Here is a 25,535-nt window from a genome sequence, read left to right on the forward strand (position 1 = left end):
GGAGGCCCATACCAAGACACATCATGATTAAAATGCCAAAGTTTAAAGACAGAGAATCTTAAAAGCAGTTGGTTACTTAAAAGAAAGCTTCCATAAGACTGTTGATTTCTCAACAGAAACTTTGCAGGCCAGAAGGGATTGGCACAAAATACTCAAGATAATTAAAAGCAGGGACCTGCAACCAAGATTACTCTTCCCAGCAAAGCTATCATTTAGAATGAAAGGACAGATAAAGAGCTTCCCAGATAAGAAAATGTTAAAGGAGGTCATCACCACCAAACCAATACTACAAGAAATGTTAAAAGATCTCTTTAAAGAGGAAGAAGGAAAAAAGGATAAAAATATGAATAATGAAATGGCAATAAATCAACAAATGTCAATAATTACTTTAAATGCAAATGGATTAAAATGCTCCAATCAAAAGACATTGTAAAGCCAGGAGGCATGGCCAGGGTCACTATCACAGCAGCCTTCTGGCCTATGCAGGTTCGCATTGGATTCGGACAGTCGGCAAAGAAACAGTGGAGCCAAAAACTGGTGGGCCATAGTCTTTAATTCTAGCTTTGCACCCAGCGGGCAAGTAAAAATACACACTGGGCTCCAAAACCCAGTCACATTCAGTGCTCACAAAGCTACTGACTTATCCGAGTGTTGGTCAAATAAGTTTGTAAACATGATATATATGTTTGCTCGCTTGTGACTTATATTGGGTGTGGGGGACAGGCTATAAGCAGGCCAGGTTGTTGTAGCCTGAGGTTTGGTTTTGGGACTAAGCTTTTCCCCACACCCTTGACTGATTGTATGATCTGGGTGGTGCACTCTCATGAGAAATCCAATTATGCCTTGGATAAGTGACTTTGTATCGGAGACTTCCTTGTTTGTATATTGGATTAAGGGATTTTGGTTTTCTACACTATAAAGTGGGACAGACCAGGAGCTTGGACACACAGTTCCTGCTATCACAATTGCAGGGGCTCCCCTGATCCCTTGCCCTTCATGGGAAGAGCTGGTTTTCTGCTTTTCCCTTGTCTTCTTTTGTGGTTTGCCTGTCTTGGTGAGACACCAATAAAAGGATGGCCCCCCATCCTCTGACTCCGCCATTTCTTTATCGTCTGCCCGAATCCAATGGGAACCTGCATGTGAATGGCCACGATGGCGGCTCCTGGCCTTACACCGAGTTTCCTAGAATCAAAGGTTTCTAGCTCACCAGACTTATTATTCACCTCTGTTCCCCATCTCCTTTCCTTATCCCAGATACAAACTCTACACAAACTGGCATCTCACTCAGCACTCCACCATCTTGGCTGCTTCTCCTGGCCTACTCCACGTGGCCTCCTTCTGCTGCTGGCTCTACTCTCTCCTCTAATCATCCCAGGAACCAAGAGAGCCAAGTCCCGTTCTGCCCCCATTTTATAGTGTAGCTTCACAACCTTTAATCCAATATATAAAATAGGGTAGTCTCTAATACAAAGTCACTTCTGAGGCATGATTGGATTGTACCACCCTACAACAAAAAGGGTAGGAAAGGCTCAATCCCAAAACCAAGCCCCAGGCTACAAGGATTCCGCCTGCCTTTAGCCCACCCCAACACACATTAATATCACCTGGGCGACAGCCTCCTCGTGTTATCTTTAACAAAGTGAGCATAATACATTTTATCTGCCCAACAGACGTATGAAAGCTGAATGGATAACAAAACAAGACCCATACACGTGCTGTTGAAGAGATTCACTTTAGATTGAAAGACACACAGAGACTGAAAGTAAAGGGATGGAAAAAGATGTTTCATGAAAATGGAAATAAAAGAAAAAGAAAAAAGCTGGGGTGACTTTTGTTGATTTCATGTATTACAACATCTTTCGCTCTCTTTTGTACTTCTACACACAGCACAGGTGGGGTCTTAAGCCCTATTCCATTGAGAAGGCAGGGTCTGTTGTGATTGTTCCATTCTCATACATGTGAGTTATTCAATATTTTAAATGTTGCCTCTTATGTTCATTTACTAATGGTAACATAAACACCAAGGGTAAATTATTAATACAAGTGGTTACTAACCCGGGGGTGCAAAGAGCTCAGAAGTTGATGATCAGCTCTGGGGTTCAAGGAGGAAGTAGGAGATCTGAGCTGTAACTAAGGAGATTCCAGCCAGCACCTACCTCTCATAATTACTGTCCAAATCCCCACAGGTTCACCAAGTCTATCCCTCCATTTGAGGTCCCACAGGCACCTCAGCTACACATATTTCAGATTGAACACACCATTTCTTCTTCTTCTTCTTCTCCTTCTTCTTCTTCTTCTTCTTCTTCTTCTTCTTCTTCTTCTTCTTCTTCTTCTTCTTCTTCTTCTTCTTCTCTTCTTCTTCTTCTTCTTCTTCTTCTTCTTCTTCTTCTCCTCCTCCTCCTCCTCCTCCTCCTCCTCCTCCTCCTCCTCCTCCTCTTCCTCCTCCTCCTCCTCCTCCTCCTCCTTCTTCTTCTTTCTACTTCTTCTTTTTCCAAATGAGAGGAGGGGAGGTAGAGAGACAGACTCCCACCTGCGCCCTGACAGGGATCCATCCGGCAACTTTTGTCTGGGGCCAATGCTCTGTCCATCTGGGGCCAGACTCGCAATTGAGCTATTTTTAGCATCTGAGGCAGAGACTCCATGGAGCCATCCTCAGTGCCTGGGGCCAGTGTGCTCAAACCAAGCAAGCCATGGCTGCGGGAGAAAGGGGGAGGGGTGGAGAAGCAAATGGTCTCTTCTCCTGTGTGCCCTGACCAGGAATTGAACCTGGGACATCCTCATGCTGGGCAGACACTTTACCACTGAATGAACTGACCAGGGCCCTGAATACTAATCTTTAAATGCTAAATCTGCTCTCCTCCTGATTCCTCTAAATAGTGGAATAGTGTCTCCAACCATCTTCTCTCCTACAGTAGAAAATTCAGAATCATCCTAGGTTTTGCTTTATCTTCATTTCCTCTCTGTTATTGCTTACCAAAATCTGTCATTACTATGCCATAAAAAGATCTCTTGAATACAACCTTTTCCCCAATCCCAATAACCACTACCTCTGAAATTTTTGAAGTTTCCTAGTCTGTCTCTTGGCCTCCAGCCCCTTTTGGATCTCCAGGTCCCCCCCCCCCCCCCCCCCCCCCCCCCCCCCCCCCCCCCCGCACTGCTACCAGCATTAGCAGTCTGCCTGGTCCATTAGCCTACCCTCTTTCCTCATCTGTGGAAGGGAGTGTATAGGAGCCATCTGCCTTGCCAGACAGGAGGGCGTTATCACTGACACTAATATAAATGGAACTATATAATATAAAACAGACTGACTTTGAGTTGGTTTTATTACTGCATTGAAGTTCCCTACAGACAATGCACTCCTTTTGCTTACACCTGGCCAAGTCTTCCTACCACCATTCTCCTTCGTAGGTTACTGGAGATAATATGATCTGTCTCATGGAACTGCCATGAGGTCAAATGGAACAATGCTCACTGAGAACTTAGCCCAGGCCCCTGAACATGGTGAGCACTTAGTTAACGTTAACAATGATTAGTGACACCATTATCTTTGGTTCTTTGTTCCCTATATGACTCCTGTTTTGGTAAACAAAACCTTTCTGGCCTCAGACACTCCCTTCCACCTTTCTGAATGCTGCACTCAAGTGAAATTGTTTACTCTGCCTTCACCAAACCAAGTTCTCCCATGTTTCTATGCCTTTTACTCTGCCTAGATGTCTCCCTCTTCTCTGTAAATTCATCATTTAAGATCTAACCATAGTCATGCTTTCCTGTTAAGCCTTCCTCTCTAGACAAAAGGAATACCTCTTGCCTCTTGTGAGCCCATGGCTCTCTGCTTATATCTCCTCTGTGAGGTCGCAGGGACTGGAGCTCCTGGAAGCTAGAGTCTGTATTAATCAACTTTGTATCCACAGTCACCAAAGTTGGTGAGCCCATAATACCACTCAAATTTGCAGGGATTTTGCTTTTTTTCGGGAATGAATAAAAATGGTTTTGACTTCATCATAGACCAAGCAAAAAGTTTGGGTAGTTACAGTTTCGGTCACTGCGGAATCTGGTATCGGATTCTTCTTTCAAGAATAATATTTTCAAATATTGTACTAGAGGACCTGTCCTCCTGAGGGATTGAACTCAGTAACTAAGGGAAAGGACTTTTAAAAGCAGGGAGAGTGATGAGCAGGTCAACTCTGTCTTCACAGCTGTCCTTGAGAGGGCGCTGTTCCCAAATCAATCCTCCAGAGGCTGGGGCTGAAATACCACCACTTTCCCACAAGATTCAGTATCCCTTGCTTCCCTCGCAGCGGCTGCGGGTCCCCCAGCGGAGCATCTGCCCACAAACATGGCTGCGCCCTACTCAGCTTCTCCTCGCCGGGACAGGTCTACCGGGCTGGCCTTGCCAGTACTCAGGGACTTCCTCCAAGAGTCCGCTTCCTGCACCGCTGGCATTTAAACCGGCGCCTGGGGCTGCGGGCTGCGGGCTGCGGCTGCGGACGCTGAGTTGCCTGAGGGCTGGGCAGTGCCGCTGATCCCCTGAGCCACCCGGCTGGGCAGGAGTGGAGCCAAAGCATCCCCTGACTGAACCCGGGTTAGAGCAGAAGGGGTCTTGGGGGGAGACCACGGACCCCGGAATTTGGCAGTTTAATTACAGGTTTGACTTTAATTTGCAAGATCGCAACCCTACTGTTCAGCCCTGATATTTTTCCTCTCTCCGGCCTTGGTTGCTTGAATCAGAGGCCGGGCTTGGTCCCAGGAGCTTGGGAAGAGCTTGCTCTCCGTCCCGCAACGTCGCTCCAGGGACCTCCGAGACGCGCGCCCGGGTCATGGTGCAGCTGAAACCCAAGCTCGAGTGAGGCGGCAGCGCGGTTCCGAGCCCAGCGGGCCCGCCCTGCGGGGCATCTTTACCGAGGAGCCAAGGGCGCCGGGACGCGGGGCTCTGCGCCCTCCTGCTGGGGCTTCGCGCAGGGGGCGAACAGTGGCCGTGATGTTCAGCTGGCTGGGTTCCGACGACCGCCGGAAGAAGGATCCCGAGGTCTTCCAGACGGTGACCGAGGGTCTCAAGAAACTCTACAAGAGCAAGCTGCTGCCCCTGGAAGAGCATTACCGTTTCCACGAGTTTCATTCGCCCGCCCTGGAGGATGCCGATTTCGACAACAAGCCCATGGTCTTGCTGGTGGGCCAGTACTCCACTGGGAAGACCACCTTCATCAGGTGAGCCAGTCTAGGGCCCCCGCAGCTCCACCCTGCCACCCAGCGCTTATGCCTGCCGTTCCCTCCTGGTTCCTCCTCCAGACTGGGTACCGTCTTCACTTGAAGGCTCTGAAGAAATCTGTGTGTATGTGTATCCAAAGCTTACCCCACAATTTTACTGTGGTCCCTGGCCCCATTCTACCTAGTGCCTCCCCACTGAACTTAGAGCCTTGGCTCTGTTAGGCAATTGGAAGTGTTAAAATTCAGAGCCATCCTATTCTTTCCATTTTATTGATGGTGAAACCAAGGCCCAGGTGGCACAAGTAAGAAATCCCCTGGTCTCAAGAGTACCTTATGCTTGTAGGGATGGCTTACACCCTCACTTTTTAGGGACACACCCTTTACGGCCAGTTCCACTTCCCTTGCCTATGAATGGCTTCAGCCACTCACATCAGGGCTTTACAGTTGCAGCCAGGTGGGCTGGGTAGGTACCCTGTGGCCTCCTGCCTGGTAGTGCCACTTGCCCTTCTTTTATCATTTTCCTACTCTGAGCAAAGCTCCTACATATATCTTTTGGAGACTGGACAGAAGAAGCAGTATCCAGAAAGAATGTTTTTTATCTTTTCTCTTGATTGATTTTAATGGCTCAATAATAATATTAAAGTCTTTTAGAGGTGGAAGGGACATTGATGATTGTCTCATCCAGCCCCTTGACTTGGCAGGTCAGATAAATGGGGCATAGAGAGGGCAAATGCATTGTCCAGAGTCATCTAACTGGGTGGGAGGCCATCCTGGGATGCTGGTCCTAGATGCATGGGAGGAGATGCTTGGCCAAATGCCTATAACTCAGAGGGTGAGTCATCCATTGCCTTGAATTACAGAATTCTTGAACTGGAGGGATCCTTAAGAAGTCAACTTGTCTACTCTACATTCAGAGAGGTCCGCATATTGTCTGTCAGAGTGATAAGAATCCTTCTTATCTTTAGAAGACAGGCTTCTCACCAGTCCTCAGTCAAAACAACAAGGCCAGGCCATTTCCTTGGCCTCGTTTACAGCCATTGTCAAGCTGTTGAGGGTGCTTATAGTCTTCTGTGTTGAGAGTCAGGCTCCTACAGTATAGCGATGTGTTGCATGGTCCCCATAAGTCAACGGTGTTCCTTTCTTGCAGGTTTTAAAGCAGGGTTGCTCTTGTCTCCATTTATTGACTGAACACCTGCAACTCTCAGCATTATTCATTGTTTGGCAAGAAAAGCAGAAAAATTAGCAGTCTGGTTACTGACCGTTAATTGGATTTAGATACAAATTTTCTCTTAATGCTAAACTTATAACACAGCCTTCTGGAAGCAGGGCATGCCCCATGCTAACATGTGTCTGAACAGAACATCTGATCAAGTCTGCCCTTGCATGGATAGCCTTGGGCTCAACAGCTGTGAGAGGCTGAGTGATTTCTAAAGAAGTTTGATACCCATATTAGGGAGGGTGAAAGGTCGATGGGCTAGTTGGGTTTTGGATCTCTTATATTGTTAGAACTACAAGGGCCCTTAGCTATGAATCTAATCCATTGCTTCTTAAGTTCCTCTTTTGAAAATCTGATGAAAGCTAATGACCTATCTTTAGAAAAATGCACATACATCCCAAATTTACTTATAATCTTGTGGGCCTGAGAGCAGCCTTGGACATTAAGGTGAGAACTCTGATTAATCCATTTCCTTTATTTTATTAAATACCCATTCTTGCCAAAGAAACCCTAGAGGTACCTGGGTTCTTTGTAATTTGTGTCCTCTCTCTGGCCTGCATTGTGCCCCATGGGAAGTCCAGGCCATTTACAGATGGCTCCTGCCCCTTGCACAGCCTTCCCTGACCCTCTGGATCCACCTTGGTTTGAGCTTCTCCTTCCTGTAACACTTACAGCTGTGCCTTACGTCCCTGGGGTCTCGCCTAGGCATCAGTCACTGGAGGTTCTCAGTGTAGGTTTGTAGAATAGGAGGGAAGGTGGGGAAAGGCAAGTGTCCCTGAGGGGCAGGATCTTTGAGCAGCAGACAGCCTAAGTGCCTCTTGTCTCAGACTATCTCCTGGCTTTGCCTGAGTCACGCTGGCTGTTAACTGGGTCTAAGAAAGTGGTAGGGTCGAGTTGCCATAGATATTCGTTATCTGAGGGAAACAGGAAGGCCTGGAGAGGCAGATCCCTCTTTCTTATCCTCCAAGTACAAGAGTTCTGTCAGTTACTTATGTCAGTAACTGAATTTAGCTCATGCATCCAGCGCTGTCTAGACCCCTTGAGGTAGCATGCGCCAGCAGGGTAGGAGGGTTTATAGCACAGGGAAGCCTTCCCAAGCCAAATTACATATTTTCCTTCCTTCTCATTAAATCCACTGAACAGTTATTTTCTTTAAATTGGAAAATGCAGAGAAGAATGAATTTGAGGGAGAAAATAAATCACCCATAATCCCACAACTCAAGGGAAACCATTTTAAATATCATTCACATATATATAAATATATGTATTTCCAGTGTTTTTAGCTATGTTATCACACAGTTAAGATCATAGCATAAAGTAATTTTGTATGTGGATGTATTTCACTTACAGTGCAAGCACTTCTCATGTCAATTAAAAAAATCTTTGTAAGCATTATTTTTAAGAGCCTCATGATATTTCATCTATGTATATGCAATTATTCCTTTGACCAGTGTACTTCTTTTGAATATTTTAGGTTTGCTTCTAATTTTTTTTTTTTTTTGGCTACCATAGAACTACTCTGAATATCTCTGTGCATATTTTTCCACAGACCAACTGTTTTCTCAGAGATTCCCAGAAGTGAAATCACTAGGCCAAAGGTTATGCAGAGTTGTTTCTGTTTATTTTTATTATTATTATTTTTTTACTTTTCGGTTTTGGTATTCAGAGTCATATTTCTGAGTTGCTTTTCAAGAGGGTAAGTTGAGAGAACGCCCCTTTCCAAGGCCCCACTTGGGGTAGTGAGGTGCGCCAGGCCTAGATCTCAGGGCGCCTGGGCCTCTCCGCCCTCCCCCATCCCTGCTTCTTGCCTTGAGCGCCATCATTCTGCCCTCCGTCCCTGGCCTGAACCTGTGAGGGACCTTTCTGTCAGGGACAAAGACTTGCTCTTCAGTCCCCAGCCCTTGGCCGAGGTCCCTGGAGTGCCCGCCCACTTTCAGTTATATGCACTTGCTGCGGGGTCTATTTCTTTTCTCAGGAAGAACATGCAGAAAAGGACATTCTTCTAATAACTAATTAATGTGCTGTGATCTCTGCCTGAAATAACTTCCCTGGCTTAAGGCCCGGCAACCCAGAGCAATAAAATAAACAATAATTTGGCCTGGTGGCTGCTCCCTCCAACCCAGGCCGCCCCTTCAGAGTACAGTAGCTCTGTGTCCCTCTGGCCCTGGCAGCCTTTCCTCCGGGCCCTGCTGTTCCCCTCCCTCCACTCTTCCCCTCGCTGGCAGGCAGTCTCCAGTCCCTCCGCCCATGCACCATTTGGCCCCCTGGTCATAAAGGTGAACAGCTGGCTACTCCAGGGCCCCAGGAAGGCCCGGTGCTCTCATGAGCCAGAAGGGAGATCAAATAGAGGACTGGGGGGGGGGGGGGCAAGGGGCAGGAGTCAGGCTTGGGGCTGCCAGAGCCAAGCTGCCTGCATCTGCACAGAGAGGTCTGCGCTGATCTCAAGGGTCACATGGCCCTTCTGTAGCCTCCCTTGGACTCTGAACTATGACCACATAGTGGAGGCTGCTGCTCAGCTGACCTATTCAATCTCCCTCACTTCTTCAGGGGGATGTTTGAATCTTCCCCAGAGGTGACTCAGCATTTACCTGTGGCTGCTCTGTCTCTCATCACCTCCCCGACATTCCCACTGCCCAGGCCTCATCCCGTATATGACAGCATCATCATCCCACCCCAGGAAGCAGAGGCAAATTAAGGTCAGTTGAGGCCCCAGGCGCAAAAGAAAATATTGGGCCTTACATTAGAAAAAAGTATAAAGTTGGGGTTTTATGGGGCCCTTCAGAAGTCGGGGCCCAGGGCGTGCACCCGGTGCACCCGCTGTTAAAGCTGCCTCTGCCAGGAAGGGTGATCTTCTGCAAAGCTGAAGGGCTAGAGAAATGGGCACCATTCCAGGTAGATCCACTGACCTCTGCGAGGTCTGTCCTGCCAGGCATAGTCCCTGCAACACCTCTGGCCTTGTCCATCCTGGGCTCAGTGCACATCCTTTTCCCGTTAGGGCTCTGATCCTGACCTGCTGGTTCCTAAGTGAGGCTGGGTCAGCCTGCCTCAGGTCCAGTGTATGATCTCCCTTTAAAGCAGGTGTGGAGGCCATCAGGAGGAGCATGACCGGGAGGAGAAGGACCTCAGAAGAAAGGGCTCCATCCCATTACAATTGAGAGTAGGACCAGACCATGAAAGAACACGGCCTGCCCAGCAGAATCCAGGCTCTAGCAGATATCAACCAAGAGTCCTCGTCTAACTCGTCTAGACCTCACCTTCCTTGTTTCTAGCCTGCGAATTGGAACAATTGCCTCCCAGGGTTCCTCTCATGATAAGGAAGGGAGAGAACCAATGGAGTTCCAATTCTGTTCCAGGCTCTCCGCTTGGGGCTTTCTTGTTCCCTCTCCTCTTTCTAGCAGATTCTCTAACCAGAGGCTTAGAGGCTGGCCCTCAGGTAGAGGACGAGGAGGTGTGTGCAGGGAGGGCTGTGCCTGTGAGTGGCTGGGCAGGGAAGGGGAGCAGGAGACTGAACAATGTGGCCACTGGTCTCTGTGCTGGGGTCACCTCACCCCTTGGCAGGGGCTGCTGTGCCCCAGGGACAGTGGTGGCTTCTCTGAGGAGCACAGAGCTGACTCAGACCGCAACTCTGCCATCAGGGTCTCTCCCCACTACTCCCTCACTTTGTGTGTCGAGATGGGGGATGTTTTACAGTCTCCCTAAAACCCCGTGAGTCTGACAGTACTATTTGGACTCTGTTTTTTTATTTGTTTTTTTGTTTGTTTTGTTTTGTGACAGAGACAGAGAGAAGGACAGATAGGGACAGACAAACAGGAAGGGAGAGAGAGGAGAATCAATTCTTCTTTGTGGCACCTTAGTTGTTCATTGATTGCTTTCTCATGTGTGCCTTGACCAGGGGGCTGTAGCAGAGAGAGTGACCCCTTACTCAAGCCAGCGACCTTAGGGTCATGTCTATGATCCCATGCTCAAGCCAGGGGCCCTGTGCTCAAGCTGGTGAGCCTGCATTCAAGCTGGATGAGCCCACGCTCAAGCCGGCGACCTCGGGGTTTCGAACCTGGGTCTTCTGCGTCCCAGTCCAATGCTCTATCTGCTGCACCACTGCATAGTGAAGTCTGTTTTAAAGCTAAAGTACCCCAGGCTTAGACAGAGAAAAGATTCTGATATATAACAAGAATACCTATGATACAGGCAGAAAGTGGTATTTGCCTTTAGGGGCTACTAAAAGTATGCAGATTAGGAGCTGGGAGATGGACAGGGAAGAACACAGTCAGGTTTGCGATGACAGAATGCAGCAGGTGAGGCTTCAGGGAGGAGGCGTGGGGACTGGATTTGAAGGCGGTAGAAATGCGCCGAGTACTTACTGGCAACAATGAGGTGTTTGTTCTCTTGAATTATTGTCTTTGCCAATATGAACAAATGTCTGGTGTAGCCTTGGTTTTCCCCAAATCCCTATGGATTTCATATCAAAACCTTCAAGCGGTCCCTTTGAGCTAGTTAGAAACCAAGTATTATCCCCATTCTATACGCTAGGGAAACTGAGCCAGTGGGCAGTTGGGTGACATGTCCAGGGTCACGTCTGTGATGTCAGAGCCACTCATGAAGCTGAGCTGAGGCGGAGCCCAGCATGGCAGCACTGTTTGTGAACCCGGCCCTCTGTCCTCCTGCCCTGGGCACTGTCCCAGTGGCAGCCAGAGGTCTATCTGGCCCCACTGTTGTGGAGATGAGTACTTTGGAAGCAGACAGAGTTAAGGTTCTTGACTCTACACCTTACCCTGGCTGCTTAGGTCACCAGTAAAGCAGACCACATGCTTTGATTGCCAGGCAAGCTGGACACACACACACACACACACACACACACACAAATGAGAAAAAATGTCATGAAATAATTTACTGAAGAAAAATATGCAGAAAAGTGGTCCTCATGGGAAATATCAAAATTGTGTTGGATTTCCTTACACCTATTTTATGGTTTTAGTACTTATTTCTTTTTCATTGGAGGCAGTAGGGCAGGAGTGGAGTGGGGGTAGGGAGGGAGAATCATGCACCTAAGTTTTATCAGCTCTTAAAGTTGCTAAATATTTTCATCTGGCCGTGAACTTGGGCATCCTATATCTCAGTTGACTCTGCTGCAAAGCTGAAGTAATGCTGCTGTCCTGCAGTGCTTGTAGGACTGGCTCAGTGGAAGAGCTTGGGTCCAGGTCTCAGAGCAGGGCCCGCCCCTCAGCTCAGCGGTCCCCCCTTTCCCTTCCACGTCCTCATCTCAGCTGTTCCCACCCAGGCTTGAATTAACTTCTGTTTGTTCCTGCTGCTGTGGGAATGGTTTCGCCTGGCAACAGAGGCGATTTGTATCACTGCCCATAGAGAGGCAGTGGTGAGGTCCCTCAATAGGTTGTCTTTTCGGGACACAGTGGCGGCTTTGTTAGGGGGGCCCTCGGTGCTGCAAGCCGTACCCGAATGTCCCTGAGAATTTACCCAGCTCTGGTTCTCTGCTCAGCTGCACAGTGTCCCTGAATGTGCTGGTGGCTTTGCTAGAATGTGTGTTTCTCCAGACCCATGTGTGATCAGCAGGTTTGGGATCGTGTGGGTTTAGCCACAGGGCAGGACAGCAGGCCCAGCCTCCGGGCGCTTGCGCAGACAGACTGCGGGCTGTGGCTCCAGAGCATCCCAGGGATGTGGCCCTGTTATGCTGGGAAGCATCACCCTTTGATCATCTGCTAGCACAGCACGGTCTTGCAGGGATGAAATCCGAGACGCCTGGGTCAGGAGGATACTTCATCACTGGGCCATTTGGCCCTGTTCCGGCTGGGTGTTCTGGAAGCTGCCTCAGAATGACTTCTTTCCACTTCTCTCTCTGTCAGCTTTCTCTCAAGCCTTGGGTTCCACCTCCCCCCTCCTGCCTCTGAGTTCACACTTGCCACACCCCCTGCAGGGCCTGCTCAGGGCCTTCACCCACGTGTTCAAGGGGGGCAGGTGCTCCTGGCACGCAGACGGAACTGATGGGGTTTCCCAGGCATGGTGTTGATTCTCACGAACCCTCTTCCCAGGGGAATCTGCCTTTACTATTTTTAAGTCCCAAGAATGTCCTTTGAGAGCCAGTGAGCCTGAGGCCTGCTCTGGTCACCTGATAGCAACAGCTTTTACATGTCATACCCCGCTCACTGAGACCTCGCTGTGGACCCCAAGGCAGACGTGCATGGAGATGGGTACATGGCTGGGTCCATGAGCCCTGGACAGCCTCCTGCCAAACCATATTCCTTTGTGGCCTTCTTGTCCCCCTCAGTCTAGTCCCATGTGGGGCTCAACCCTTTCGTATTTCCTGGGCAAGGGAGACGTAAGGCAGAAAAGGAGACCTTACATGTAGTGGTTAGGAGAGCAAATTCTCAAATCCAGTGCCAGGTTCAAACGCTAGCCCAGCTATTTACTGACTACATAACCTGAGGCAAGGTGTCTAACCAGTCCCCTCCTCTTTTTTTTTTTTTTTTTTTTTTCATTTTTCTGAAGCTGGAAATGGAGAGGCAGTCAGACAGACTCCCGCATGCGCCCGACCAGGACCCACCCGCATGCCCACCGGGGGCCGATGCTCTGCCCCTCTGGGGCGTCACTCTGTTAATCCAGAGCCATTCTAGTGCCTGAGGCAGAGGCCATGGAGCCATCCTCAGCTCCCGGGCCATCTTTGCTCCAGTGGAGCCTCGGCTGCGGGAGGGGAAGAGAGAGAGAAAGAGGAAGGAGAGAGGGAGGGGTAGAGAAGCAGATGGGCACTTCTCCTGTGTGCCCTGGCTGGGAATTGAACCCGGGACTCCTGCACACCAGGCCGACTCTCTACCGCTGAGCCAATCGGCCAGGGCCCAGTCCCCTCCTCTTTAAAACGGGATGTTAACCTAGGTGCCAGGTACTGGTTTAAAGGCTTGAGAGCTGTTACTAGTTTAACCCTCAGGACACCCTGAGGTAGGTTTTCCCTTTAGGCCTATTTGATAGTAAGGGTCATAGCACTCGCCTCAGAGTAGATGTGACGAAATATAATAATCCACAGAAAATCTAGAACAGTGCCTGGCACATCACATGTGCTTGATGAATTGGAACTGTTATCTTCCATGTTACAGAGGAAGGTACCGAGGTTCACAGAGGCCCAATACCTTCTGAAGGGCATATACCTCAAGGTTAAAGAAACTGGATCTGCTGGCCCCAGGCACCGAGATTCCCCGTCTCTCCCGTGAGGCCCTGACGGGGGAAAGCATATTGAGGAAGCAGGAAGTGCTGTCCACGTGTGCAGCTGTTACAGTCTGTCCTCATCTACAGCCCGATGGCCAGATTCAAAATTGTCCTCTGAGGCCCTGGCTGGGTGGGTCAATGGATAAAGCATCATCCTGGAGGACCAAGGTCTCAGGTCCATCCCTGGTCAGGGCACAAATGAGAAGCAATCAATGAGTACACAACTAAAATGGACCAACTAAATGAAACGAGTTGATGATTGCCTTTCTCTCTCTCTCTCTGTCTGTCTGTCTCTCTCTCCCTCCCCCCTCCCCTTCTTCTCTCTCAAATCAATAGAAAAACTTAAATAAAAATTGTCCTCTGATGAAGGAAATCCTGCCTTCACACCCAGATTGTTGGGCTGGGATCCTGGAGGGAGAGGAAGGGCTCCCCCAGGCAACCTAAAACCCTCCGGTGTGTGTGTGTGGGGGGGGGGCTCTTGGGCAGCAGCTTCTCTACTGACTGTGTGGGGAGGAGCCCTTAGCAACCTGACTTAAACTGCCTGAGCTGCAAGGAAACTAACAGCTCAGAATGCTTCTGGAAGCATAAGCAGAATGTCCATGAGCCAGAAGAAACTCCAGCAAGTCTCCCTGGCCACTACCCTGTGGACAGCAGGACCGCCTCTCCAGGCTACCTTGGGGAGGCATAGGCTGGTCAGAGAACTTGGGCCCTGGAGACATGGTCTCTGGTCTCAGCTCTGTCTGTCTTGACCTTCTTCTTTTTTTTTTTTTTGTATTTTTCTGAAGCTGGAAATGGGGAGAGACAGTCAGACAGACTCCCGCATGCACCCGACCGGGATCCACCCGGCACGCCCACCAGGGGCGATGCTCTGCCCACCAGGGGGCGATGCTCTGCCCCTCCAGGGGGGTCGCTCTGCTGTGACCAGAGCCACTCTAGCGCCTGGGGCAGAGGCCAAGGAGCCATCCCCAGCGCCCGGGCCATCTTTGCTCCAATGGAGCCTTGGCTGCGGGAGGGGAAGAGAGAGACAGAGAGGAAGGAGGGGGGTAGGGGTGGAGAAGCAAATGGGCGCTTCTCCTTATGTGCCCTGGCCGGGAATCAAACCCGGGTCCCCCACACGCCAGGCCGATGCTCTACCACTGAGCCAACCGGCCAGGGCCTGTCTTGACCTTCTTTGGTCCTTGACAGCTCTCTCTGGTAGGGATTTCTTCAGTGTAGGAGACAGTTGAAGAGTGAAGGATTGGGTTTTAGATTGCTATAGGTCTGGGTTTCAGCTCCACTATTAGCTGTTTAACTTGGAGAAAGTCACATACGCCTTCCAAGCCTCAGTTTCTTCGGTACCTAACTATAGGGCTGCTGTGAGCCCCAAAGGAGATGATGTTCCCAAAATGGTTGGTGTAACGCCTGGCATGTGGAACTGCTATTGAGTGTCAGTGCTGTTATTAGTAAAATGAAAGGGTTGTCAACCCTTATCAACCCCTGCAGCACATTAGGATCAACTGGGGGGCTCCTAAAAAGGACCAGGTGCCAGGGCCCCACCTCTGAGTGAATGGGCCAGAACCTCTGGGGGTGGGACCCAGGCACCATTAGCTAGAGCTCTTGAGTAACTCAGCTGTGCAGTTGGGGCTGGGGACCACTAGTCTAAGACATCTCCAGGTTCCCTTCCCAGCTCACAGCTTCTGATTTATCTCTGTTCTGCTGCGGGCTCCTTGACTTTTCCCTGTGAGCATGAATGTGGGCCCTGGGCCTTAGGAGGTTGTCAGCACACAGTAAGGGGGTTTGTTGGTCAATGCGTTCCTTAACTCCTTGTCTATCGTGGTCTTGGAAGATGCCCCTGGGACTCTCCTCTGTCAGTCCCAACCCAAGTCAGTTCTTGGCTCCTCCCCTGAATCCAGCCTCCGGCTATTTGGGCTCAAAGGTGTTCTGAGCTTCTTTTAAAGGATTCTGTGGTCCCTACCAGCTGTTCTCTTCATTCTTTGGCTCACCATGGGCTTTTGCTCTTGACTTCTAAAAAGGGCTATTCGGGGGGTGGGGGGGGTGGGGGATGGCCTTGGGCTCTCACTGCTCAGGTCAGGAGAAGAGCAAAGAAAGGGACATGCTACCTATAAAGTAGACCAAAAGTCTAGGGGGGTGTGGAGATCCACTTTTCAGTGTACCCATCACACCGGTTGTATTTTTGTCTCAAGTATGATCTATTTTTACATTAAAAGATTAACCAGATAAATAAATAATGAGCTATGGAAAGCTAGCAAAGTCCATGGTTGGTCTGATTCTGACCCGCCCTCGTGCAGGTCCTTCGGCAGGTTACCGTCAGCTGTGACGTCTGCAGTACTCTCATGTAGCAGTCAGTTTCAACCTGCGCTCCAGCTCGGAGCCCAAACCTTGCTCTAGTTTCTCCTACTGAATCAGGGAGGGGAAAAGATAAGAACCCAGAAGAACAGATTTGGTATTTTAAGTTCAGCTGCAATCCCACCACATCTGCAATGTCTTCGGAATCCGGTCTGGAAGTCCTGTTTCCCTGCCGTGTCATCTCATGGCTCTGGACTCACCCTTCTGCTCTGACGCGCATCAGCGCCTGCCTGTGGTAGACACACAGGGTTGATCTGCCAGCAGGATCCCTGCCTTATGACTGTGTCCTCTTCTGCCAGGTACCTGCTGGAACAGGATTTCCCAGGCATGAGGATCGGGCCCGAGCCGACCACCGACTCCTTCATTGCAGTGATGCAGGGCGACGTGGAGGGGATCATCCCAGGGAACGCTCTGGTGGTGGACCCTAAGAAACCCTTCCGGAAACTCAATGCCTTTGGCAATGCCTTCCTGAACAGGTGAGTGCAGAGGGAACACATGCATCCCGACTGCTCTCTTTTCTTTTTCTTAGAGTATGAGAACGGGAGGGACAGGGCAGGGTCTTGAGAGGCTTGGTGTAGAGTCTCTCTTAATTGTCCCTTTCTTGCTGGGAATGTAACTGAGTCACCATAGATTAGGGATGCGGGAGCTGCAAACCCTAGGCTGACTCCTCCTGATCAAGGAGCAGGGGTGGTACAGCAATTTGAATCACATCCTCCCTATCTGCACCTCCCGCCAATGAAAGCGGAAGGTGCTCCCAGTCTTTCCCTGGACTATGGATATTGGGAGGAGGCAGAGGAAGGTTTTCCTCTGTTCTTGGATATTCTTTTTGTCTTAAGATGGAAGCCCTGAATTTGAGCACTGACTTTCCTACCAAACTTACTGTGTGGCCTTGGACAGTCACCTGCCCGCCTCTGAGGCCACTAAGAGCCTGTAGACACTGGGGTCATTGTGATGATTTGAGTGAAGAAAGCGCTAGGGGATGCTATGTCAGTTGATCCAGGCTTTCTCCTCTTGAAAACCCTAGAGTGGGTCCTATTCACTTTCACTGCCAAGTTTCCTGGCTTTGCCTCCTCGTGTTTTCCTGTCCCTTAGCCTGTGGAATGTGGCGTCACCCTATCACAGCTGCTGGTTGTGAAGGTCATCGTGATCCCTTAGCAATCATAAGCAGCAGGCTCTTTCCACCCTTACCTCACTCCACCTCTCTTTGGTATTTGTCTCTCTCAAACCTGTCCCCTCTCCTCCTGCCTCCCTGGCCAGGCCCTCTCCAGTCTCCTCTGTGTCCCCTTTCTCTCTGGTGTCTATGAGCTGGTGTCACCCTTAGTCAGGCCCATCACCAGCCCTGTCCTGCTTACTCCATGTGCTTAGCCGCGGTGTTGCCTCAGCCACAACCCTGGCCCCAAAGGCCAGCCCTATGCACACGACCATCTGGCCGCCAAATGACAGAAACCCAGCCCAAGCTAGCTTCAGCAGAATGTGGGATGTATTTTAGAATAGTGGCATGTGCCATAGAACCTAAGGAGCAGAATGTGGCTGGGCCTCAGGCAAAATGGAAACCATGGACTTTGATAGAGCAGGCGCTGGGTCACTTACTGTTCTGCCCCCAATATCTGGACAGACAGGAAGGGAGAAAGATGAGAAGCATCAATTCTTCATTGTGGTACCTTGGTTGTTCATTGATTGCTTTCTCATAAGTGCCTTGACCGTGGGGCTACAGCAGACCAAGTAACCCCTTGCTCAAGCCAGTGACCTCGGGTCCAAGCTGGTGAGCTTTGCTCAAACCAGATGAGCCCGCGCTCAAGCTGAGAACCTCAGGGTCTCGAACCTGGGTCCTCCTCATCCCAGTTCAACGCTCTATCCACTGTGCCACCGCCTGGTCAGGCTAAAATCTAAGTTTCTTAATGTGACTTTCAATGCCCTTGTGATCTGGCCCCGTCTCCAGCCACAACTCTGGCCACTCTAGCTTCCTGTTTTCGGCTCTATGGTGTACATCTCCCCTTCTGAGCTGCATTTGCACCTACTTGTATCAGTTACCCAGGGATGCCATAACAAATCAGCACTCAGTGACTTAAAACAACAGGAATGTCGTCTCATAGTTCTGGAGACCAGAGTCTGAAATTAAGGTGTTGGCAGGCCATGCTCCCTTAGAAGATTCTAGAGGAGCACCCCTGCTCCTTCCCCTTCGGTTGCCCCAGGTGCTCCTTGCTGGTGGAAGCGTAATCCCAACCTCTGCTTCCTCCTCTGCCTGGCGTCTTGCCTTTGTGCATATGTGTCTTCATACTGTGCTCTGCTATCCTATCTTCTCTCTAAAAAGTGTTGTTTTATAAAGTTGTACACCTTAAATTACATAATATTATTAACTAGTGTTACCCTAATAAATTTGATTTAAAAAAAGACACTGGTCATATTGGATTAGGGGCTCACCCTGCTCTAGTATGATCTCAACTAATTACAGCTACGAAGATCCTATTTCCAAATAAGGTCACACTCTGAGCTATTGGGGGTTAGGACTTCAACAGATCTATTTGGGGGACAAAACTGAACCCCATAATACTGCTCTTTCACTGTTACCCTTTGTCTCAGTCTAGAATGCTGTCTTCTCTCCAACACACACACACACACACACACACACACACACACACACGAGCGTACTGGCTTTCTGCCTGCCTAATGCTGGTATCTTTTGAAGTCTGAGTTCAAGGTCTGCTTCCTCTGTGAAACCTTCCCTTTTCCATTTGTCCTACATCTCTGCCATTTCACATAATACACCCGGAAGGGTAAGACAGCTTCTTAGCTTCCACCAAAAATGACATATAGGAGAAAAAGGCTTGACATAAGAAGGATCTAAGTTAGGCTTACCAATTTGTACCTCAGATGTACCACTGGAAATGTTTCCTTCAATAAGGCTTGACTGCTAGTCTAATAGTAAAGTTTGATATTTGGATAGCCCCTTGAAGCCCAAATAAATGCTTCTGGGTGGTTTGACCCTTTAATCAGGGCCCCCAGTACCTCCTCCTCCAGGAAGCTGTGTCTGGAAGCCATCTCTCCACTATGGGTCTCCCTACCCCTTCGTCTGACCTCCCTCGGGGTTCTGGTCCACGGATGTGGTGGCTGGCCATGCGCGTGCCTTCTCTCCTCACCAGACTGGATCCCTTGGTAGCAGGGCCCCAGTTCTGAACATCTTGGTGTCCCCGACAGCAGGGGTTCACAGGGTTGGACCAGTGCTGCCCAGGATCACCCAAGGAGCTTCCTCAACATACAGGTCCGGGGCCCACTGTTGGGGCTAAGTCTGACCAGGAGCCTGGGTGTCTGCACTGGAAGGCAGCCGGGCAGGCTCCTGAACCTCTGCCCCAGGCCAGGGAGGGTGGCCGTGTGGCTGAAACACGGGTGTGTGGGAGCCAGCGAGTGCACACAGGCTCACCGCGGTTTCCTCTCGTCCACGCAGGTTCGTGTGTGCCCAGCTGCCCAACCCCGTGCTGGAGAGCATCAGCGTCATCGACACGCCAGGGATCCTCTCCGGGGAGAAGCAAAGGATCAGCCGAGGTAAGTGACTTACCTGCTAGGGTGGCTAGCTCTATGCTATATTCTTTCTGGTGTGTTCTCTTGCTTCTATACCAGGAGAGAGGCCTCCGGGCCTTACGGTGCCTTGATGAGCTGGTCTTCCTCGTGTGCTCTATGGGATCGTCCTAGGCAGGGGCCTGTGGACAAGTGTGGGTCCACTGTAGCTCAGGAGCCAGCTGGCCTCAGTCTCCTCCTCTGTAAAATGGAGACATCAGTATCTGCCTTACTTTCTTCATCGAGGTTACTTGTTCTCCAAGAGACACCTGACGTGGGCCAGACCCTGGGTGCTTCTGAAGTCCCTGCTGTCTCTGCCCCCAGGGGCCTGCAGTTCTGCAGGGGAGGCAGGTGCATGCAGAGAACTTCCACTAGACAACATGAGGGTGACAGCGTGCTCCAGGGCCTGGGAACAGGCAGCTGGTCTGTGACAGCACTTTGGACACTGTACACCCTAGACCAGTATGGGGTAATTGCTCATTAAGGGAGGTCTCTGGCAGAGGGGTTAGGAGATGGAACTCTGGAGCCAGACTGCCAGGGTTCAAGGCCTGCCTCTGCCACTTCCTGGCAGTGTGAACTTGGGCTCTGATTAGTTTGTCTATAAAGTAGGGAGAAATTATTCTATTGACCGAATAGGTTGTTTGAGGATTTAGAAAAATACAGACAAAAAGCCTTCTGCCTGGCACATAGCAGTGCCCAGTAAACAGGAGGTGTTATAGGTCATCACCATTATCATCATCATCATCATCATCATCATTAGTTTTTATAGCTAGTCTGATGCTGTTAAAGCTAAAAACAACTGCTCCTGGCTCCTCACCCCCGGCCTGTCCTGCCACGGCCTGCGTTGAGCCCCGTAGCCCCCACTCTTTCTGTGCCCTGTGCTGTATCTCTGGTGAGAGAAGCGGAGAAGCCACACCCACCCGGTGCTGGAGTTGTGAGCTGGGCTAGAGCCAAATCAGCACTCGGAAGTCAGCATCCGGGAAGGAAAGGCTTTGGACAGGCAAGAGTTCCCTGGGCAGCAGCTGGAACTCTCGCCTGAACCGGCCGTAGGCGACTGTCTGCTTCCCTCCCGCACTGCCTCAGCCCCTGTGCTCTGCGGCCCAGCCAGGACAGGCACGCGCATGTTCTGCTGGGTGTCCGCGCCCCCACAGCGGGAGGCTCAGGAACCCCCTCCACCAGGGGCATGGCCTGCAGAGGCCGGCACCCCCTCTCCCCCAGGCCCCGCAAGGAGGGCCCACAGCCTCAGAGGTGACAGGCCAGCGCTCCAGTGGCCCTGTACGGATGGGCGCTGCTGGCAGGGGCCCGGTGCAGGCCGCTGCTGCCAGACAGAGCTGCTGTCCAGCCCTCCTGCCAGCTGCCTGGCTTCCTCCCCAAAGAAAGCAGCTCGAGGCTCCAGGCTCTGCAGCTTGAGGGGCCACCGTGGCTGTGTGAGGGGTGCAACCAACCCCGGCTGGGGGTAAAACAGAAAGACTGTGGGAGAGGCCCCTGGGTCAGCAGTCTGCGCAAGGGCCTCATGGCCCCCTGTCTATCCTGAAGGGAGGACAGAACTTGTTCTCCAGCGACCTCATGCTGGAGAAGGTGGGGGGCAGAGGCTCCAGCAGGAAACCCTGCCCCTCCTGACATTTTACTGAGGGGGTCACACTGGGGAAGGAGACGGGAGAGAAAGCAGTAAGTAAGTCAGGAGGAAACTATTAACCATTCATATAATGGGCAGCCGTCGTCTATGTAAGTGAGATGTCATAGAGGCCCCCTGTGAAAGCGGTCTGGGAGCTGGGGTCCCGAGCTCCCGAACTCTGGGCTGTGTGGTCGCACAGTAGCGTCAGGAGTGGGTAGAGCTGTCTGAAGCCATAGAACCTATGACCTAGGGAAGAGGGGTGTCTCCCAACCCTTCTGGTCCTGTGACCTCTGTAAGCATCCTGGCGCCCTGTTCAGGGCCCTGTGGAGGGCCTGCGTGGGTGGCTCTAAGTCTGGTTTCTATTAGTCTCCCTCAACACTCCCTCCCTCCTAACCAGTCCCCACCCTCACCCCACCCCCATCCTGAGTGTCGGCCTAAATGGGATTTCCTGTTTCACACGGGCAGCCTGTGTGTCCTCCAGAAAGGCTCAGGAGAGCCAGACTCCTCAGTCTGAACTCCTAGCAGGTAGGGGGTACGTGCTGCGGCAAGGCCAGTGCGGCCTGACAGGGGCCTGGAGCTTTCCGAGGATGCTGGAGTAGACGTTCAGAGATGGGGTTTGAGAACCTGTGACTCAACAGGTCACGTTTTCTCCTTGAATGTTAGTGCTCCCACGTGTAACAAGAGCCGATGAGACCCATCATACAACCTTGTGAGGCCCCTGGATGGGACTGGAAACACAGATACTCACCCGGGGTCTGGGTCTCAGTGAGCTCCCTTCTTTCCCTTTTATCTGCCCTCCAGGGCTGCCCACTGTACAGTTCTATGCGAATGTATAGCATCTGTGCAAATGGCCTCCCTTGCAGCTGTGCAGTGCCCCGCCTGCGTGTCTGCATGGAGCAGCCCTGCTTCCGGACTCCCGCCTTCCTCGGCTCCTGCCTTCGTCCATTCTGTCTCCTCCTCGGCCTCCTCTTCTGCCTTCACCTTTAGACCTCAGCGGCTGCCCTTTGCAGAGTGGATGCTCGGTGGGCTTGCCTGCTCTTCCTCTCCTTTCCTGTCTAATAAGCCCACCCCTGGGAGGAGTGATGGCCTCCTGAGTGGCTAGCCAGGCCCATTTGTTCTCTGCCGTCCTGACTGCAGACTGCAAATGCAGCTCCCCAAAGCAGCCTGTGATAAAAACAGGTGCTGGGAGCTGGCCGCCAGCACTGCTTTGTCAGCCTGGGGCAGTGCTCACCTCAGCTCTCACAGAGACCAGGAAAATGGGGGGGGGGGGGAATCACACACTCTCAGGTATCACGGGGACCCAAATGAGGAGAGTTCCGATATGCAGAGCCCCTCCACCTCCTTCCCCTAAAGCCGTAGCACCTGGAGGCACCAGTTTATACCTACTTGCAAAAACACCACCTGACCTGTGGTGGCGAAGTGGATAAAGCGTCAACCTGGAAATGCTGAGGTCGCTGGTTCGAAACCCTGGGCTTGCCTGGTCAAGGCACATATGGGAGTTGATACTTCCAGCTCCTCCCCCCTTCTCTGCCTCTTCTCTCTCTGTCTCTCCCTCTCCTCTCTAAAACGAATAAATAAATAAATTAATTAAAAAAAAAAAAACTAAGAAACACCCACACGTCCACACACATGCACACTCCCACACATCCACACACATATACACCCCCACACACCCATACCTCCCTCCACAGCCCCCCCCCACACACACACACACAAGTGTGTATGTAGAACCAAATGCACTTTATCTGGCTTCTGGCCTGGTGCCCACAGCTCCTAGTAAATTAAGCCAGCCCAGCGCAGGACAGAACCCTGACCCTGCTGAAGGGTGGGTAGAGCCTGAATCCAGCCCACATTCTGCTCTGCCCAAGCCTCGTGCCTGGCAGAGGGCTGTGTCTCCCCAGGAAAAAAGAACCATTACGAAATGTGCATGGAGCCGGCTCTGGGCCATTCGGCCGTATGCTACATTCTGGAAAAGAGCTGCTCCCACAGGCTCCCCAGGATTCAGGCTTCACGGGAAGGAGCACTCAGACCCCAGGCTAGAGCTGGACAAAGTGTGGTCCTTGCTCAGGGTGTGGCCCCTCTGCCCAGGTCTGGGGGTGAGCGTCTCACGGGGAGGGGGGAAGCAGGGGACATCCCAGAACCTGAGCCTGGGAGGTCACTGCCAGCAATTGTCTCTGAATGCAGAGGCATTGGGGTGGGCAGCAGATGGGCAGGGAGGCAGTTCCTGAAAGCGGCAGGATGTGCCTGGGCCAGCACTCATTACTGGGAAGGAGCAAGGAAGGGCTCCGGAAGCCTGAGTGTCCTACTTGGGAACCACATTTCCCGGCTGCTCCTTGGCTAGAAATCCCCACAGGCCCTGCCCTAGAAAAGCAACCCCTTGGACATGGAGCACATGTCCATCCCTGTAAATCCCTTCCTGTACAGGTGAGCTCAGCCCTTCTATAGAAGGTAAAAGCCAGGTCCCAACACTGGAGTGGGAACTCTGGTTCCTGATTCCCAGTGAAGTGGCTTTTCTGCAGTCTCCTGGCCTGCCCAGGAAGGAGGTGGGAAATTCACCTACGAGTTTCCCCTGGGGGACCTTGGAGGGTCTGGGCTGATCCTCTCACAGCCTCACATCCCTGGCCCGTCCCTGGCCCCCTCACTGGAGCAGGGCCTGCACTTGGGTCCTCCTGGGCCCAGATTCTACTGTACATACCGGTATATGTGCCTGTGTGGGCCTCACACACTGGGCAGAGCAGTAGAGTCCCGATGCCCTTCAAAAGGGTGTGCTGACAGCCTGTGGCCATCTTCTGGAAGGCAAGTAGTGTTTCATTTGTTTCCCATTGTCACCTAAATTCTTCCTACATTTTGACAATTGATGCCTTTTTATTTCTTTTTTGCTAAAATGTCTTTAAATCTTGAAGGAGATTTTTGGGAGCGGGACAGGAGCTTTATGTACCACCACAAGGAAGTGCCGATTTGAGGGCTCAGCTCTCTGAGCTCTGAGTCTGGCATATGGCTATGAGCAAGAAGGGAATGTGGACAAGAATCCAAGGTCTGGGTTCTAGTCCCAAGTTTGCTGTGTGAGCTTGGGCAAGCCCCATAACCTCTCTGTTTCCTCTCCCTTCCCTGTAAGATGTGCATGCCCTGTTTATCTCTTGGCATAGGCAGAGTTATGAGCTTCACACGAGATTTTGTGGCTGAAAATACAAAGAATGCTGCCTTGTCCCTTGCATTCCACTTTGGACGGTGAAGGAAGCCAGTGGGTCATTAAGGAGTTGCTGTGCTTATTATGTTTGTCTCATTGATTTCCTCCTGCTTGGCATCACTTAGAAATACTTTCTTTCCAGTCTGCTGGAGACTGGGCGGTGGAGAGAGCCCCGGGTCCCTGCAGGCTCCCAGTCTCTGGGCCAGATGCCTGCAGTCCAGATCTCTCAAAGCCAGCAGCCTTGCTGTATGCAATTCCGGGAAGGCCAGCGTCACTGTCAGTCTCTTGGGGCTTGAATCTCCCCTACCCATTGCTATATCTTATCTCCTGAGCCCTTGGGCTGTTGCAGGTGCTCAAGAGCTCCTGTTGTGGGAGACCAGGGAGGGACCAGGGAGGGAAAGGGGGTGGGTCAGTGGGTGCTTTGTTCACCCCAGACACTAGGGCAGAGCCTCCGGACTGAGCACAGACCCTCTGCAGTCTGATTCTCTTGCCATGGCTTTTCCACTGACCCCTCATTAGTCAGTTGTTATTCTCCCCATTTTACAGCTGAGAAAATTAAGGTTCAGACTTACCCAAGGCCACACAGTAAATAAAGGAGAGACTTAGTCCCATCCCTTCTTCTTTAGTGGGCCCAGTATGTGCCTTTCAGCTGCTCCCATTCCTGGATGTACATAAGCAGAATCCAGAAAACAATTAAATGCCCATCCTGAAGGCAGCTAGGTTCTGAATAGCTAAGAGCAGGAGCCTGAGCTTCCGAGGAGGCTCAGGAGCCTCTGCTTGATTCTCGGGGTTCTCACCACCACCCCTGGGAGGAAGCGCCTGGCTTTGCTAACTCTGTAATTTGATAGCAGCTTGCTGAAACATGCAGAATTTGCAAATTTGGAGCATGAATAGGAAGCCTGTGTGCTTATAAAAGTCCTAGAAAAGGTTCCCTGCAGCCACCTGCTGTCCTCAGGCAGGAGCAAAGTTCACTAAGGCACCTGAGCTATTTAAGATGGTGGCCCCAGCCTTCTTTCTTCCTGTCCTGCAGGGACTTTCTTGTGTCTAATCTCCACCCATGCAGCTGTATGTACCCTCCACCCTCACTCCTCCAATCTTAGAAGCAGAGAATCGTGAACCAAGAAAGGAAGCTCAAAGACCTTCCAGTCCAACCCCCTGACTGGACAGGCAAAGACCAAGGACCAAAGAGGGGCGGCTGCTTCCCCAAG

The 25,535-nt window shown here is 51.2% G+C and overlaps 1 protein-coding gene across 1 annotated transcript in view; it reads left to right on the top strand.

The window, feature by feature from the left end:
- The first annotated feature begins 4,313 nt into the window (after positions 1-4,313).
- The window catches only part of EHD3 (EH domain containing 3), a 29,139-nt gene continuing 7,917 nt past the window's right edge, over positions 4,314-25,535 (top strand). Inside the window, exons 1-3 of the mRNA XM_066266839.1 lie at positions 4,314-5,205; positions 16,273-16,449; positions 19,416-19,513. Of these exons, the coding sequence (XP_066122936.1) occupies positions 4,979-5,205; positions 16,273-16,449; positions 19,416-19,513 (502 nt within the window). The 5' untranslated portion in view covers positions 4,314-4,978. The remainder of the gene's footprint in view (positions 5,206-16,272; positions 16,450-19,415; positions 19,514-25,535) is intronic.

The sequence above is a fragment of the Saccopteryx bilineata genome, chromosome 3 (genome assembly GCF_036850765.1).
Source record: "Saccopteryx bilineata isolate mSacBil1 chromosome 3, mSacBil1_pri_phased_curated, whole genome shotgun sequence".
NCBI classification, from domain to species: Eukaryota; Metazoa; Chordata; class Mammalia; order Chiroptera; family Emballonuridae; genus Saccopteryx; species Saccopteryx bilineata.